Consider the following 16,201-nt stretch of genomic DNA (forward strand, 5'->3'; position numbering starts at 1 on the left):
AAACAACAACACCAACCATTGTTTGTTTAAGCCGTTCCCAAAAAAAATAATACAACATTCTATTAAACAAATAAAAAACCTTTACTCGTAAATGAGCTCCTTAATCCAGAAATGTCCCTTGTTAACAAGAGATAGCGCTATGGGCAGCATATCGCTCCGTCTTGCTCCAACAAGGCCACAGTCCTTTAGATACAGCTCGTAGTACAGGCAAAGCCTATACTCAATTGAAGACTCTTGGCTCATTTGAAACTCGTTAGGAGCTAACGTGTCTGTACTTGAACAAACACTTACCTTCCCAGACCTGATTAGCTATACACGTGCCCTTTATAAAAAGCCACGTAGAAATTGTAAAGGAATTACAAAGGATCATTTACGAAGCTTCTTCTTGTTCGTAATAGTTTTTAGCTTACATTATGCTGGTAAAAGGACGGATTTATTTTTTAAACTGTAATCCGCAGACGTTGCCGCATATTTACAGAAAGAAAAATCTAGACCTCGTAACTTTAAAGCAAACACTCCACTAGGTATTTGTAAATTATTCTGAAAGTAAAATTTGTTCCTAAACGTTAAAGAGGATATTTTTTGGAGGTTTCCCAAACACTTCGCTATAACTGGGAGTGGGGTATCATGAATAAATCTTAACGGTTTGGTCTCATAAAAGATGGATGAAGAAGAATTCCATTCAAAGTTCACATTCTCTTATAATTTAAGAAAACCTTTTTTGCAAGGCGGTATAAACATGGACACCTGCCCCTTAGTCCCTGTTTAGTGTCAGAGTCTTATAGACTAAACCTTAACCGCCTTACGTCTTAAGCGTTTTGGCGCCAGTGTATGACAATGCATTGTAATACTTCGAGCTAGGAAGAAGTACACGAAGACGTAAAGCCTGCACCAGTTTTTTTTAAGACTTGAACCGAGAGTTTGCTCAACACGGCATAGTACGAGGTCTCACTTTAATACGGAAGAGGTAGTGGAGGTATTTTTTGGTATTAGTGAATTTTTCTTTTGGCTTCTTAATCCATTAATTACCTTTGTCCGGCCCCCCTTGGGAAAAGGTTAGGATGGTGCTCTGACCCCCTTGTTTTCAATCTTCCCCATTCTGCAAAGGTTTAATTGTTAACGGATTACCTATCAACAAACTTTCTTATCCGATCGCTATCAAAGCTAAGAGTTATAAAGTTAATTAGGTCAGGCGTAGTTCTACTAATCGGGTCATCATCTAATCAAGTTCATTATATGTGTACAGCGATAAACCTCTTCGAATGATTAGCAATACTCTATTTAATGAACGGAAAATAATTCCTAATGGTTTACCTAACCTACCTTTGTGTGCAAAGCATGATATTATATTGAAACTACAGGTATAGACCATCCATATTCTTCAGTATTCGTTCGTCTCGAAATTTTTATTTTTGGGTCTAATGAGTTCTTTTAAAACGTGAACAAAAAAAACTTTATCTATTTGTCAAAAAGGTTTTACCTTTCCGAGAAGAGCAACAGATTAGGGTATGTTGTTTTCCATTTACAGTGGGATATTCCATTGTGGGCGGAAAACATCACATCATAATCCCACAGCCAAAAAACATACGAATAACATGCGTTGTGTTGTTATTACAATGCTTATAAATTAAACAAGCTTTGTCCCATTTCTAACCTTAATTAGAAGCCCCGCTGTTGCAAATGGTTCCGTGGTTGTTGACGCGACGACATTCATACTCAGCCTCGTGTTATTAAAGCAGGCGCTTAGCACAAAAACATTCAACAAGTTAAATTCAATTTCGTAAATGACTTTACGTCGTGCGCTTTTCGTATGAAATATTAAGTGTGAGAATATAGAAATATTTAATAAGCAAGTAAGAATGAAATTTTGATTTTTACCTTTACACATTCCTTTGTCGATACTGTCGATAGTCAATCTTGCTAGTTAAATTTGGCCGGCGTCGCGGCATCCGAGTGATTGGCAATCGTATAGTTTGCATATTGCTTGATAATACGATGCTAGGATAACATGTCGCGGGACCCCAATTCCGCTATTTACGAGTGTAAATTGGATTAAAATAACACTTTTCATTCTCCTAAGCATTTTGCCAACACTATAATGGGAAATTCAGTACGGGGCGGAACACTCACTGTCAATACAATAAATTGGGGCGAGGGATCAGTAGTTTTTATTACTTTAATATCTTTATATTAGTACTTTATCTTCGTTGTCATGCAGTTTAAAATTTGCTGGCTAATATCTCTTATTACTGTTATATTCTTTACACAGTTATGCAAAAGCAGAGTCGTCTTCAGCTTATTTCTTAAGAACGAAAAGAGCAGTTACATTTCATTATGCTATACTTGCGACCTTTGAAATGAAACTTTAAATGGTTCTCTTTGCTACCCTAGCTATTTCTTAATGGCTTTTGTAAATAAACTACATTTAAGCTGAAAGTTTGTTTGTGATAATTGTTACTAAGAGACAAATGACGCTTCATTTTGCATAAAAAAACAGGGACAGACTTGTTTTAAAACTCATGAGCGTGTTATATAGTAAATACCACCTGCCATGGTGGAAAACACAGTGAGGAAATCTTCTCACCTAAGACCATTTTTTATTAATTCACTAGCTGTTGCCCCCGACATCGTCCGCGTAGTTGGAAGATATAAGTTACTAATTTTTGAACGGAAGCCCTCGAATATGAATATTTTTTCCCGTTTTTGCCACATTTTCCATTATATCTTTACTCCTATTAGTTGCAGCGTGATGATATAAAGCCTAAAACCTTCCTCGATTAATAGTCTATTGAACACAAAAGCAAACAAACTCTTCAGCTATATATATTAGTATAGATATAGATGTTACAATACCTTAGGGGATTTTTTACCTTAGGGGTCTGTAGAGAAGCGTCGAATATCTATGGTTTAAACTCTCGAAAAACGTAGAATCTCTCAAACGTTACGGTAGAAATAAAAATATGTAGAAAAAATAACGATCTGGGTTCATCACAATGTATTATTTGTTTAGTATAATTTCATTAACATGAGTAGGCGTGTTCGGAACGCGTGACGAGAAAAATGAATGCCGCATGTAAATTATTTTACCATATTTTGTTTTTCAATTTTCATGTGTATGGAATTTATTCACCCAACTTGGGATTTTGATTTATAACATTGTGTTGTTTTGTTGTTTGGTTGTCAGTAAGATTTAGATCTACCTCAAAAGTATTTCAAAGTCCTTTAATCAAACCTTCCGTAAGATAACCCAATAATCCAAATTTTTGGTCCAAAACTTTTACAAGAACAATTTGAATAATCAATACGAACTCGTCACTTCTCGAAACATGATTTACATATCTACCGAGACATTTTACTACATAGCTTTATATATCTTTGTTTTCGTCGACCCAAGTGGTTCTACAATCACAATAACAGTAACTAAAGTTGTGGAAGTGAGAGCGCATTGCACTGCGTAGAGCGGTGTCTTTTTTACAACAGATTAAGAAAGTGGAGGTATTAAGCCCCCAAATGCGGATACCGATTTTTGTACAACATTTTTCTCATTTTGCCTCACAGGAAGAAGTCGAGTCATCCCTCCGATTGGTGCACGCAGTGGCCACCGGTGCAACAGGGGCGCTGTGCGTCACGCATCGGTATGGGCGGCTGCGAGCTCCTCTACACGCAGCACGCTGGGACACGGCCAGAGCCAGAGCAGATCTCGCTGCTAACCTCCTCCATCAGCTCGGGCTGGAAACTGCGGGTATGAGACTGTTATCAACTATATTTAGCCGCTTTACCCATGTTAAACAGTCGAGAACATGTCAATGAATGTCTGTTCAAAAACAAAAGAAGGTCGAGAAAAGAGAAAGAGACTATTGTAAATACATCTATTCAAGCCTACACTGATTCAGTTTATGCTCCAAATGCTCCAATCTTGTTTCGTAAAACAAAATCCGCGGACAAGTTAGTATACTCAATGTCGTCGCAGAAGAAAACACTTGTTGGAATGCCCAAAGTGCTGGTACAAGTGCACTTGAAACGACTTAAAGGCGCTAATAATGCCGCTGTCAATAACGAAGTTCAAGTGTTATTTCACCATCTATTGACCCGAAAAATCAAAGAAAACCTGACATACTTATAGGACCTGTTGGTCTAACTTCTTAAAGTAAAACTGTTGAGATTCTGAAAAGGAGACAGCGCACAACACAGCGTATAGCAGAATCTCTCTTTCACAGATGCAACAAACCATAGTAAAGAGACTTTAAGTTAAATGTGTTATATTGACCTTCGAAACTCGTTGTTACCAGTAGCGTGGGGTCCACAGTACCATTGAAACTGCGTCAATATCTATTCGAAATTGGATCTCCAGACGAAACAAATATTTGTCAGGCTATCGGGATCGGGGTTAACGTGTACTGAGCGAATGCGTATTGACTTTATCGACAGAAGTTCACAGAAATCTGTGTAAATAAATATTAGTTTGTAGTGACAGGTATTTTCAAACTAAATTGTTATTTAAATACAAAGAGTTAATAGATCTTTTGTCGACATACATGTATTACATCTTTCTATGTAACCTCTAATCCATTCTGTTATGTTACCACATTATTTCATTAGACGAAGGTTCGTGTCTGCAATTTATTTTCAAAGGCGAAAAGAAAATATCTGACGAGAAGATTAATTAAAAGCAGTGCAAGGCACTAAGACAATGCCTCAGCTTCGAAGTACCTACACAATAGCATACCTTCTAGAGTTAATTCAGCAATTACTTTCATCCTCAAATAGCTAACTGTAAACTTGTACTGACATTTTCAATTAGATCGACACTTTTAATTGCGTCAAGGTTTTAGGACATTGACAAGATCGAATCATAGTTTCTTTTCGTACCCATACCTTGTGTCCACTGCTGGCCAAAGGCCTCCCCAGACCCTTCCTGTGTCTTTCACCACTTCATAGCAGAAGTCTCAATTTACATTCAATTCATCCCATAGTGAAAGTTACTTACTTCTTTATTTCCACAGAGGTTCTGATGGCAGTATCCCAAGGCCTGGTATTAGGGGCCAGCCCTACAGAACGAGCAGTAGGATCAAGAGCAATGGCCCTAAGATCAGACGGCGTCGTAAATAGTGCCGTAGCTTGGGAAAGATACGGAACCGCAGATCCTGTGGCTGTTGTATCTCCGCAGCTGGAAAAACCACCAGACCCTGAATATCCATGGTAAGTACATAACACAATTGTCAACAGGACCTTCTTCTAAAAGAAATCTGGATAAAGCGGAAACATTATGATTTCCGGACTGGAACTGTCTTTAGTACCTTTCCAATAAAATTCAAGCGTAAAATAGAATTATAAGATTTTTTCCCTCTTACCTTCCTCTTGGGTCTTTTGAATAAGTCCCTCATTACAATACGTCAGGTACGAATCAGCGCGTGAGATAGAAACGCTACGTTCTCCAAAGTTCATGCCGTCACCACCAGGAGCCACTATGGAAGGCTGGTGGACGTACCCATACTACAGCTGCGAAGCAAAAAGATGGCTTCTATCTTACACAGTACCTGTTTCTACTATCCGTGGGTGAGTATTTTTTATTCACTATATTATGGTCTTTTCTTAATTAAACTGTCGTTAACTGTTATTGAGTGAAGCCCAAACTTGTAGTTACGTTAAAAAGTCTGTACTCTATAGGTAGGTTGACCACCAATTTTATTGCGTTAACAGAAGTTTTTATATAAAAATAAACCATAAACTCATTATTTATCTGAATGCCCAATCGCAGTGAACCCCAATTCAGCAGTTTCGAAAAGTGTTTAAATTATTATGATCCTACATAATCCGCTTTTCAAGTAATTCATGGCCACCATTATAGAGATTTCCATTTCGTTTTAACGTATCGCAGAGCTTAAACATAGAGGTTATTATTTTATAAATCGCTCACACCTAGTTCCTGACAATTTTAAATTTGTACGAAAGTATTTTGCGGCAAAGAGTTATAGCCTGGTAGAAAGAAAATGCGATTGCACATTCATTTTTGTGCCTCTACAAACAATATTTGTGATGGGATTTTCGATTAGATTTTTTCGGCTTATCATGTTGAAACATTGTTATTTCCCATTTCAGACTAAAAGGTATAGTCTCGCTCGACATTGACATATCTAGCTTGGAAATAAACCAGTGCGAGGCTGATACTGAGGACGAAAATGACAACCAAATTTATTCGTTTCACGGAACACACAAATGCCCTAACGAAACTACTTACGTAAGTTTTCTTAAGTCGTGCATGGACTTCCAAATTGTATGTCTGTCCAAGAATAAATAAAGATAAAAGTCCCTCTTCTGTGCATATAAGACCTAGTCTTATTGTGAAAATGTTTATTTGTTTAGGTACTTTTTAATTTTGTTACCAAAAATAATGTTCTATGTAAAATAGTTGTGTCCGAAATGTAAATATAAAACAGATTATTTATTTTCTAGTGTGAATACAAGCCCAACAGAGAGATGAGCGTTCGACACGCGGGATGGGCGCGGGGATCATATATCTGTCGATGTCGTCCCGGCTACTATTCAATACATCATCCTGAAGGATACAATGGATCTCTCGTTGAAGGTGAGAAATATAAAGTTTTAGCATTGCCCAACAGAGGCAAAGATATAAATAACTCACTTATTTGTGTGTTCTGCTGATTGTAACATATATTTGAGTTTAGGTGTTAATATGTAAGTACTCATGTTGCAGTTTTTATGTTCAAGAACAATTCGTGGTTAACAAATTTAAAATAAGGATGTTTTACTTATAACTACGTTTACGAAACATGACCTTAACGAAATAAATTAGGAACTTCCATTTATTTACTTTTAGTAATTTCAAAGTTGGTCAGAATTGATACCTGCTATATTTTTTCTCTGTTTAGTCTGCGCCACACTTTTGACAGTGACAGTAATAATTTGTTTTCAATAATTCATCAAAACAAAAACATTAAATTCGATAAAACAATTGTTTGTCGGTTTATAATTATTCTTTTAGATTGTCAATCTAATTAAAGTTACTTCGGTTAGCAGGTAATTACATATTCAGAACTATCATTGTTTCCATAATTAGTTTCAACGAAAACAAAATCCAAGTACATATTTGATAAACAAGATTGTTGTTATTAGTGGCATACCAAGAATACGAGGAAAACGATCTGGAAAACTGGAGCGAACCGTACGAGTGCTTGAAATGTCAGCCAGGCTGCGAATCATGTCGGGGTCCAGAGCCTTGCCTCGCCACTTACAACTGGCCATTCCGGTACGTAAAAAAGAGAAAATAAGAATATTCATATTTCCAAGTTTCTAGTTTGTATCAACACAAACAATATGTGCGCTTTTTTGCAGATATTAAAAAAAAATCGTGCTATATTTTGCTTCTAAATTTAAATTTATTTTATGAACGATTAACAGCATATTTTGATATTAACAACACCTTGTATATATTAAGGTTTACATGTTACATGAGACAGCTCTAAGAAAATAAATATTCAATAGTCTGGCAAATGCTATTTTACTTAATTGTAGACCATTTTATTCTTCCAGGATATCTTTGCTGGTAATATCGGTGACCTGTGCAGGACTGACAGTATGTTTAACCATCTACACCAGACACCATCGCAGGGTCAAGGTGTTCCGTGTTGCCAGCCCTGTATTCCTCTCTATAACTCTTCTTGGTTGTGCTATTATGTATATGGAAGTAAGTATTTTGGTTTTACACTCTTAAATCAACTAGTAATATGAGTCGACTTAAACTATTGAAGTCATGATTTTGAAAAAAAATTGTTCCTTGGCATGAATCCATTAAAATAATTTTTTTTTAGAACCAATCAAAGTCCTAAAGCACAGGGCCGCGAGTTGATATGACATCAGCAGCAGTAAACAATTAAGAAAATTAAACTTGCGAGATTTATTATTATTTGCGATAATATTTTTATAATCATATAAAATTACTTACAGATGGCAGCCATATTCCCGGTGCTAGATAGATACTCATGCATTGCTACGAAGTGGACTCGGCACATGGGATTCTGTATTACATATACTGCACTTTTGATGAAAACATGGAGGTAATAATATATTTTACATAAAACATACTTATTTAATAGTCATAGTCCCTCCCATACCTCCAATATTCTACAATATTTATTCATTTTACAGAGTATCCCTGACTTACCGTGTGAAATCTGCCCATAAACTAAAACTGACTGACAAGCAGTTGCTGCAGTGGATGGCTCCTATACTGCTCATCATGCTTGTATACCTTGGGACTTGGACACTGTCAGCACCACCAGATGCTGAAGTAGTGAGTACCACTTATTAAGTACCGGTCGATCTCTCTACCAATCTAGGGAAGGTTTGAGCACTGTTTAATTTATTTTTTTGATGAGTGATAAGAGAGTGAGTGATGCCATTAGCCACTTTTTAAAGGTTAAGTGTCGGATTATAATAATCTGATATCAAATAGGGAAGATCTTCCCAGAAGTCACAAAATAAAAACAAAACAAGATCTGCACTTGATAACAGTAATGAATTTTGATGTAAGTGTATTACGGAAGTTTGAGTTACGGCAGGCGTATGCAGTGACAAGTCTAAATCATAAAAAAATAATAAGATTTTTATAATCATGTTCATTGATTACAGATTACAGACAACAAAGGACTAAAGTTTAAACAGTGCACATATAACTGGTGGGATCATAGTTTAGCTATAGGTAAGCAGATCAAAATTATCTTCATCCATAAATCAAATTCTGTACCAAATAAGGTATATAAAATAGTTCTCAACTTGTTTTTTTATATTTTCAGGTGAAATCCTTTTCTTACTTTGGGGAGTGCGCGTTTGTTACCGCGTTCGACACGCAGAGAGCCTTTACAATGAAGCAAGGCTCATCTCCATAGCTATCTACAATATTTTCACTGTCAACTCCCTAATGATAGCGTTCCAGTAAGTACCTGATAAATAGTCTTAAGGTGATGTGGTGACACGCGAAAATAGACTTTTAGTTTATGCTTTAAAGTGCATAAATGAATGAACATCATGGCATCGAGAAAGCTAGAGCAATTTTTTGTCTTTGAAAAGCTGAACTTTTGTGAAATAACTTTAAGGTCTAATTTGGATTGACAAAAATCTTCGTTCGCAGATGATTTTATACAAGTGACTTAAATAAGTATGTTATTTTATTCTTATTTTTTATCCACAGCTTACTTATACTGCCTCGAGCCGGACCGGATATAAAATACCTCCTTGGATTTATAAGAACACAATTATCTACATCAACTACTGTCCTTTTAGTATTTTTACCTAAGGTAGGTTGCTATTTGTTAATGTATACTATTTAAAATATTTAGAGACATAGATCCTCTATTTCTGTTCCAAAATTATTCATGATTCAGGACACTACGTCACAGTCGTCGTTATTTAATCAAACTAAAGACCAGTCAAAAGTTTATTCTTAAAATGTACAGCAACATAACAGGCATATAATGTGGTATTGTGTCAGGTGCTGCGCGTGGTCCGCGGCACGGGCGACACGTGGGACAGCCGCGCGCGCGCCCGCGGCGTGCCGGCCTCCTCCTCACTCAACGGCATCGGCCTCGTGCCCGACGAGCCGCCGGACCTCTACCAGGAGAATGAGGAACTCAAGGTACACTACACTCATTTTTTTAAATAAAAAGGTTAAGGTTTTATTCAGGCCTAAGGTTTCTATTGAATGCTTGTGTCAAAGAGGTGGGGGGTGCACAAAGATTCAATCAACATGAACAAAGACACAATATACAAATATTGTATGAGGTAACCGAATGTCCGACTCGCTAAATTTTGCATCGACCCTATAGAAAAGAAGAAGTTTTCAAATGCAAAAAAAAACTTGACATCCAACACTAAAGAATGATTACATGGGGTCGAAGTCATTTTTTCTAGTCTGGAAATCGTCATATTTTTCTCAGTGAAAAAAACACCTGCACAAACTGCACTGGAATTTACCTATTTTTTTTTTTATTCGAGGAAGTATAAATTACTAAAAGGACTGTTTCAATCCAATGTTTCGCACGTCCGTGCAGTCACTCCTAAACTAGAATCTTCCTTAAAATTCTAACCAAATGATTTCTATATTCCATATTCCAGGAGGAAGTTCAGAAGCTAGCTGCCCAGATAGAGTTCATGAAGATAGTGCAGATGGAAATGCACAACCGCCACCTGCGGCCGCGGCCCGGAGGCTACTTCACTACCAACGCCAACATGGCCGCGCCGCAGAGCCCCATACACCCCAAGACTGTTAACATTTCACAGGTAAATACTAAATAAGTCCAAAGAAATCATATTTGATATCCCATGTACTTGTATTGCATCAATATGTTGTGTTATAGTGAAATCCATAGTTTGAGATTTTTTATCAATTCATTGAAGAAACTACAGTGACACACATGCTTGAAAAGAGTCATTTTCAATTTATTTGTTAGCATGAATCGTAATCGCATACAGACAAAAATGTTCCCAATTCCCTTACACAAACACTTGATTGATACCCAAATGACTAGATTCTCAAACACAGCTTAATCGCCGTTAAGCTTCCTCTGACTCTTAAAGGCGTAAAACAAATATTTAAATCTCAACAAAGTTGTGTATTGTGTATTCCAAAATTACACCTAAACCCACCAACCTCGATACCTAGATTACCTAGTAATAGCTAAATGTGTTGTATTGTCGTACATACATAACCGTTTGTATCGTAGTACGCATTCCAGGACAGTACGGAGTGGAGCGGGCCGGTGTGACTGGTGGCGCTGAGCGATAGCGGCTGGCTGTGGCCCGGGCCCGCCTGCCGCCGCATTGTCACTGCCGTCGACGAGCGACCGCCCGCCTACGTCTGACACACATCACTCGTTACTTCGATACGTTGTATTTGTTCAAATATTTGTAGCAATAGAAAATATACCTAATTTCACTAGTAATAAAGTTCATTTGCTAATGTACTGACAGAAAACGTTGGGATACTAAGCTTTAATCGCAAGATCTATTCGCATTTCTGTGGTGTATGAATATGTGGACAAGGGAGGGCGTTGGCAAAGCACTCAAATATTATCTATTGTCTTTGTCTACCTTCCCCCTCGTCCCATTTATAATATTTGCACATACCTATTCAGGTTATAGCAACATGTAAAAGTGGTAACTCAAATATTTGAACAATAACATCAAGTGAAGTGCATTAAGAAATCACCTCAAACAGTGACCGGACGTTAATTATGTTGCATGTTTAAGTGTTAAACAAACATTTAAGTACTATATTAATTATAATTATCGTGTTAATTTATTAATTTATGTACACGAGTATTCGATTTTCACGAAATTTTAATTGTTAATGTTGTTTAGATAAGTACAGCATGTAAAATATTTTTTGTTATATCTAGTAACTGCTCTATGTATTACATTTAGAGAAGGCTAGTGTTCAATAATGATTACTCTAAAATACTCATTACTCAGCTCAGGTAGTATGTAATAATGTATACCAAAGAAATGTTTAGCATCTTCAGTACAAACTCTGCCATCAAGTAGTCAGAGTAAATGTTAGTATACTCATACACAGCTGAATATAGGTACAGGTCTTGAAAACCTTATATCCAGCAATAAAAAAAAATCGAGATGAATCCCTACTAATATTATAAATGAGAAAGTAACTCTGTCTGTCTGTTACGCTTTCACGTCTAAACCACTGAACTGATTTTAACGAAATATAGTACAGAGATAGAGTTGACCTTGAGAAAGAACATAAGATAGTTTTTATCCCGGACTTTTGAAGTGTTCTCTTGGAAGCTTTAAGTATTAATATTTCAGGGAGGGTTACCTAAATACTTACGGTTATTTCAATTTTACTAAGAGACTTCAAATTATGTACGATTTCAAGACCTGTATCAATTTTCTGCTCTACAAGTGAATGTAAACTATTAATACATATTTTATGTCTAGTTTGCCTGGGCTACATGACGTGTTAATATTGTTGGCAAAGATTTTCAATAGTTACTTCAGTACTTTATTAATTGTAATGCTTATACTAGAAATATATTTCGAGAAATATCGTCAACATTCCAAATATAATTTAGTACACGTATTCTATTAATTAGTTTCATAGTACTTCTAAAGTGTTATTTTAAATAAACGTTATTTCTGTGGTAATGTTACCAAAGTCAATAAATATATTATGAAAAATGTAAACTTAAATATTTATTATTTGTAATATATTTGTAGTTTAAAATGTTGAGCACTGGGTGTTCACCATTAGGACAGACAATAAGAAATAAAAGTTGAAAAATAAATGATTTCATAAGTTTTAACTGAAATAAAAATTATAAATTCTATTTATTTAACATAATTTAAGAACTAATTTTAATCTTACACATTCGTTAGGTATCAATTATGTGTTGTAAACTAGGTAAATCATAATCCATTTGTATAGTTTTAGGCGTAAAACAAATTGTAAATATGAAATCAAGATAAAGCATAAATTCTAAAGTGTTGTACATAAACTCATTAGGGATTGTTTCCTGTTTTATTTGATTTAACATCTGTGATAAACAATATTACATCCATTATAAATGTTGTATTCTTAATAGCTGCACAAATCTTTGTGACAACTTCCACATCTGGCTATATAAATCATAATTCACTGCTGGACCATTCCATCCTCTGTCCCATGAAGTGTCGAATCAATCTGTCGGCGCCAAACACTACCTATAATGCTTCTACGAAACAAGTAAAATAAGTGGAACTAATAATTTTCAAAAATTATCCAAATAGGACCGCTTTAAGTCCTGTCAGTGTGGAAGAGAGACGTCGCTCTTCACCAGTACTGTTCTATCACACATCAAAAGTGATTGTTTCTATATTATGTGGTAGTACACCCTGATGTAATCAGTGAGTAAATAACTAAATAGAGTTTATAAACCTGATGCAATGGTAAATTCCTACTTTATTCTGACTAAAGTAATATCACAGAGATTTATGCAGCTTATTAACATTCTATAGATTTATTGCATGAGATGAAAAATATAATACCATGTCTACCCGAGATCCCATTTTTTTATCTGTCTTCATGTTTTAGAGTTTATTAGGTAGTGTTAATATTTATTTTTTGATGCTAGTTGGCTATAGATATAACTGTTTCAGTGATCAGTGTTCAGTGTGCTGATAAAGTATTTTTCAATGATGTTTCTAAGCTGTTTGATGTAAAATAGTAAGTCATCTTAATAGAAAAGTGTGTCCAAGCTTTTCATATAAACTTAAATATAACTTTGAGAAAAATTTAAAGGTAATGTCCAAGTACATTATAATAGTTCTGTTGTTTTTTTATATTGAAATATTTATTTGCTTTATCTCAATCATTTTGCATTTCATACATTTTCATGAAAGGGTGAATATCTTTAAAACGTACTAAGAATAAAACAATTGTGAAATAATATAAGCCAAAGAAACTAAGAAGTTTAAATGAGTTAACATATAATGTGTTAACTATTTATAAAAATCATTTATATGTAGAACTAAAGTGTGTGCTAAGCTACGTTGTCCCCTATTTAGTTGAGCACACTCTTTAGATTCTTAGCAAATAATTGCTCTATTAAAGTAAAATGTATACATAAGGAAGGATTGCATTTCCTTTCTAAATAAATATGATGATTTGTATCAACATTTTTATTTTTAACATTGTATTTTATTCTTTTTACATTTTTGTTACATCAAAAAGGAGCTGCAAATTAATTTTGTTATCTAAAGCTGAGTGAAACTCTTCATTTGTATGCGTGCCAGTATTGTAGCTTAAGTTAAATGTGATACAAATTAAATTAGTACAATATATGGTGTAAATTATTTTATTGAATATAATTTTACTTTTTGAATCTCTTTAGAATTAACAATTTCATGTTCTATGTGCCAAGTTATAAATTTTTGAGGTAATATAAAAATTAAATGTATCAATTTTTTGTATAGTTTTTTGGAAATTAAAAATAAAAGTACATAGTAATCATAATGTAACATTGGTGTTATATTAGAATTGATGTCATAAGTATTGTTAATCTATGATACTCGTTTCTAGGTGAATTTTATGTAAGAAGTTCTGTTTTTACATTAAAATAAAATGACTGTTTGTGATGTTTTATTTTCTCATTAATTTACCTAGTTAGTAATTAGCCTACAATAACAATGTAGAGACCACTATCTTACTTGCATTTTCTGTGTATTGTTCCTTCTCCAATGCAAGACACTTCTAAAGGTAGTTAATGTCATGTTGAAAGAACAATTGGTAATCTACACAACATTATAATAACAGCCATACAGCAGATTAATGATTATTTATATATTTGTGATTTATGAATGCACAACTATATGCCCAACTAGTTTTGGACCCAACCGGTGTTCCTAACCATGGGTTGACACAGCATCGTAGTTATGACTTATGAAGAACAAAAGTTGTAAATATTTGTAAATATCAAAGATCTACTCAGTATGTAAGGCAATACATCTAATACAACATAGTTGTCTTCTTACAATTTTATTACTTGGTAACCAAACAACATGACAAACAAAACTATTCAAGTCTTAACCAAGTACAAAAAATCTCTTACAGAAAATGGTCAGTGAGCAATCTTAGGAGAATTCTCCACATAATTCCACTATGCATATACCTACTAACCTGAATTAAAATAAACTGCTATACTTATATCTCCATCATGGCCATGAATACATAACAGATTTTATTTGCAGATTAACAAAAGCACAAATTGTGTATTTTTACAATCTTTGTATAGTATAGAATACAAAAATAGAATAACTTAATCCGTAAATATGAGCACATATTATTATTTCCTGCATCAAAATATTCACATCATAGTGACAACTATTTCATTAAAACTCTTCATCAAATATATTGTTCTCTTTCTTCATAAATGATGCACTGGCACACAAGAACTGAGTTTCATTCTGTATTGATTTCAAACACTCACCATTGTCAACATTTTTACAAAGTAAATCAATGGCTTCCATATCTTTTTTAGCTGTTTCACAAACTTTTTCTACTGTAGAAAGTTCCTCTTCTTCTGCAGTCAGCAAAGCTTCCATAAGAGCACCTCTCTCCACTCTTTTCCTAAGAGAAGCGACCTCCTCCTTGAGTTTTTCAAACTCAGAATCCGATGTTTGTTCAACCTGTACTTCATCTTCTGGCAACAACACATTCTGTGGTATTTTCAACACTCTTTCTATCTCATCATCAATAGCCTCTAAAGACGGACCAGCGCGATCACAGTACAACCGAATTAATTTATCACAAGATCTCGTTAATGTTACCTTATCAGTTTCATTTAGATCTAAAGACTCTTGCAAATAGGACTCCATGTCTTTAACTCCATTCGTGATTTTCTGTTCGACCATTTGCCGTACAGATATTTTAAGGCGCTGTGCCCCGAACCCAAAGTGTTGAGTTTCATATTCTTCATCGGTTCCACCAGACCACGGTTTTGTTTTGATCATTTTATTTACTAAAATCTTAACTCATAAAAAAACAACTCCTCACGTAAACAGTTGTGATTTGAACTAAAACCGAAAGCTGTTTCAAAGTTTCAAACAAGTTTGACAGTAACGAAACAAATATTGCCAGGCTAAATTAATCACTTCAAAATTACGGTTTTTCGGTTTTGGTTCAACTTATTTTTTATACACTTGGGATGATTTTTGATTAGTTAAATATACAATCAACCTATTTTATTATTCATGTCTTTAAAAATATCACAAGTTTACATACATCACATACATATTATGCGATGTTAAACATTTCATTCTTTGTTCCTCCGTGACAGCTTCTAAGTAATATGAAACAACACACTTATATAAATGCAAACTAAAAATAACTATATTTTAATGTGATTTGATTTGACATGAAGCAGTTCCAAAGATACAAACTATTTAATTATTTATAAGATATCTTAGATCTTATGGCTATACTAGTTGTAGCTTTAGTTGTAGCGTTAGCTTTTAACAACATCATTCCGTCTCTAACATGCCAGTTCGGTTCCCAGGTTCAAAAAATAATGGTGGCGTGCTTTAAAATAATCTGATTTGAATATTCTCTGGAAGACTAACTAAATACTTATGCAAGTTTTACAGATTATTTGTATTTATAGTGTGTAGTAAAGAAAACTAGTGAATTTCCATA

The 16,201-nt window shown here is 34.7% G+C and overlaps 2 protein-coding genes across 3 annotated transcripts in view; one reads left to right on the forward strand and one right to left on the reverse strand.

Annotated features, from left to right (window-relative positions):
- Window positions 1-11,699, forward strand: part of LOC113491737 (probable G-protein coupled receptor CG31760) — a 68,078-nt gene extending 56,379 nt beyond the window's left edge. The window contains exons 4-18 of one of the 2 annotated variants that reach the window (XM_026868889.1): window positions 3,559-3,742; window positions 5,004-5,199; window positions 5,398-5,556; window positions 6,100-6,238; window positions 6,454-6,586; window positions 7,135-7,267; window positions 7,552-7,705; window positions 7,966-8,075; window positions 8,167-8,311; window positions 8,650-8,719; window positions 8,814-8,952; window positions 9,209-9,314; window positions 9,509-9,652; window positions 10,132-10,296; window positions 10,740-11,699. In XM_026868889.1, the coding sequence (XP_026724690.1) occupies window positions 3,559-3,742; window positions 5,004-5,199; window positions 5,398-5,556; window positions 6,100-6,238; window positions 6,454-6,586; window positions 7,135-7,267; window positions 7,552-7,705; window positions 7,966-8,075; window positions 8,167-8,311; window positions 8,650-8,719; window positions 8,814-8,952; window positions 9,209-9,314; window positions 9,509-9,652; window positions 10,132-10,296; window positions 10,740-10,781 (2,019 nt within the window). In that variant the 3' untranslated portion in view covers window positions 10,782-11,699. The remainder of the gene's footprint in view (window positions 1-3,558; window positions 3,743-5,003; window positions 5,200-5,397; window positions 5,557-6,099; window positions 6,239-6,453; window positions 6,587-7,134; window positions 7,268-7,551; window positions 7,706-7,965; window positions 8,076-8,166; window positions 8,312-8,649; window positions 8,720-8,813; window positions 8,953-9,208; window positions 9,315-9,508; window positions 9,653-10,131; window positions 10,297-10,739) is intronic. The other variant, XM_026868898.1, reaches the window with a different exon arrangement.
- A 2,150-nt stretch (window positions 11,700-13,849) lies between these two features.
- On the reverse strand, window positions 13,850-15,633 carry LOC113491858 (protein MIS12 homolog). The gene has a single exon (XM_026869043.1). The coding sequence runs from the start codon at window positions 15,517-15,519 to the stop codon at window positions 14,899-14,901; it is 621 nt and encodes a 206-aa protein (XP_026724844.1). The 5' UTR covers window positions 15,520-15,633; the 3' UTR covers window positions 13,850-14,898.
- Between the last annotated feature and the right edge of the window lie 568 nt (window positions 15,634-16,201).

This window comes from Trichoplusia ni, chromosome 1, assembly GCF_003590095.1.
Source record: "Trichoplusia ni isolate ovarian cell line Hi5 chromosome 1, tn1, whole genome shotgun sequence".
Lineage (NCBI taxonomy): Eukaryota > Metazoa > Arthropoda > Insecta > Lepidoptera > Noctuidae > Trichoplusia > Trichoplusia ni.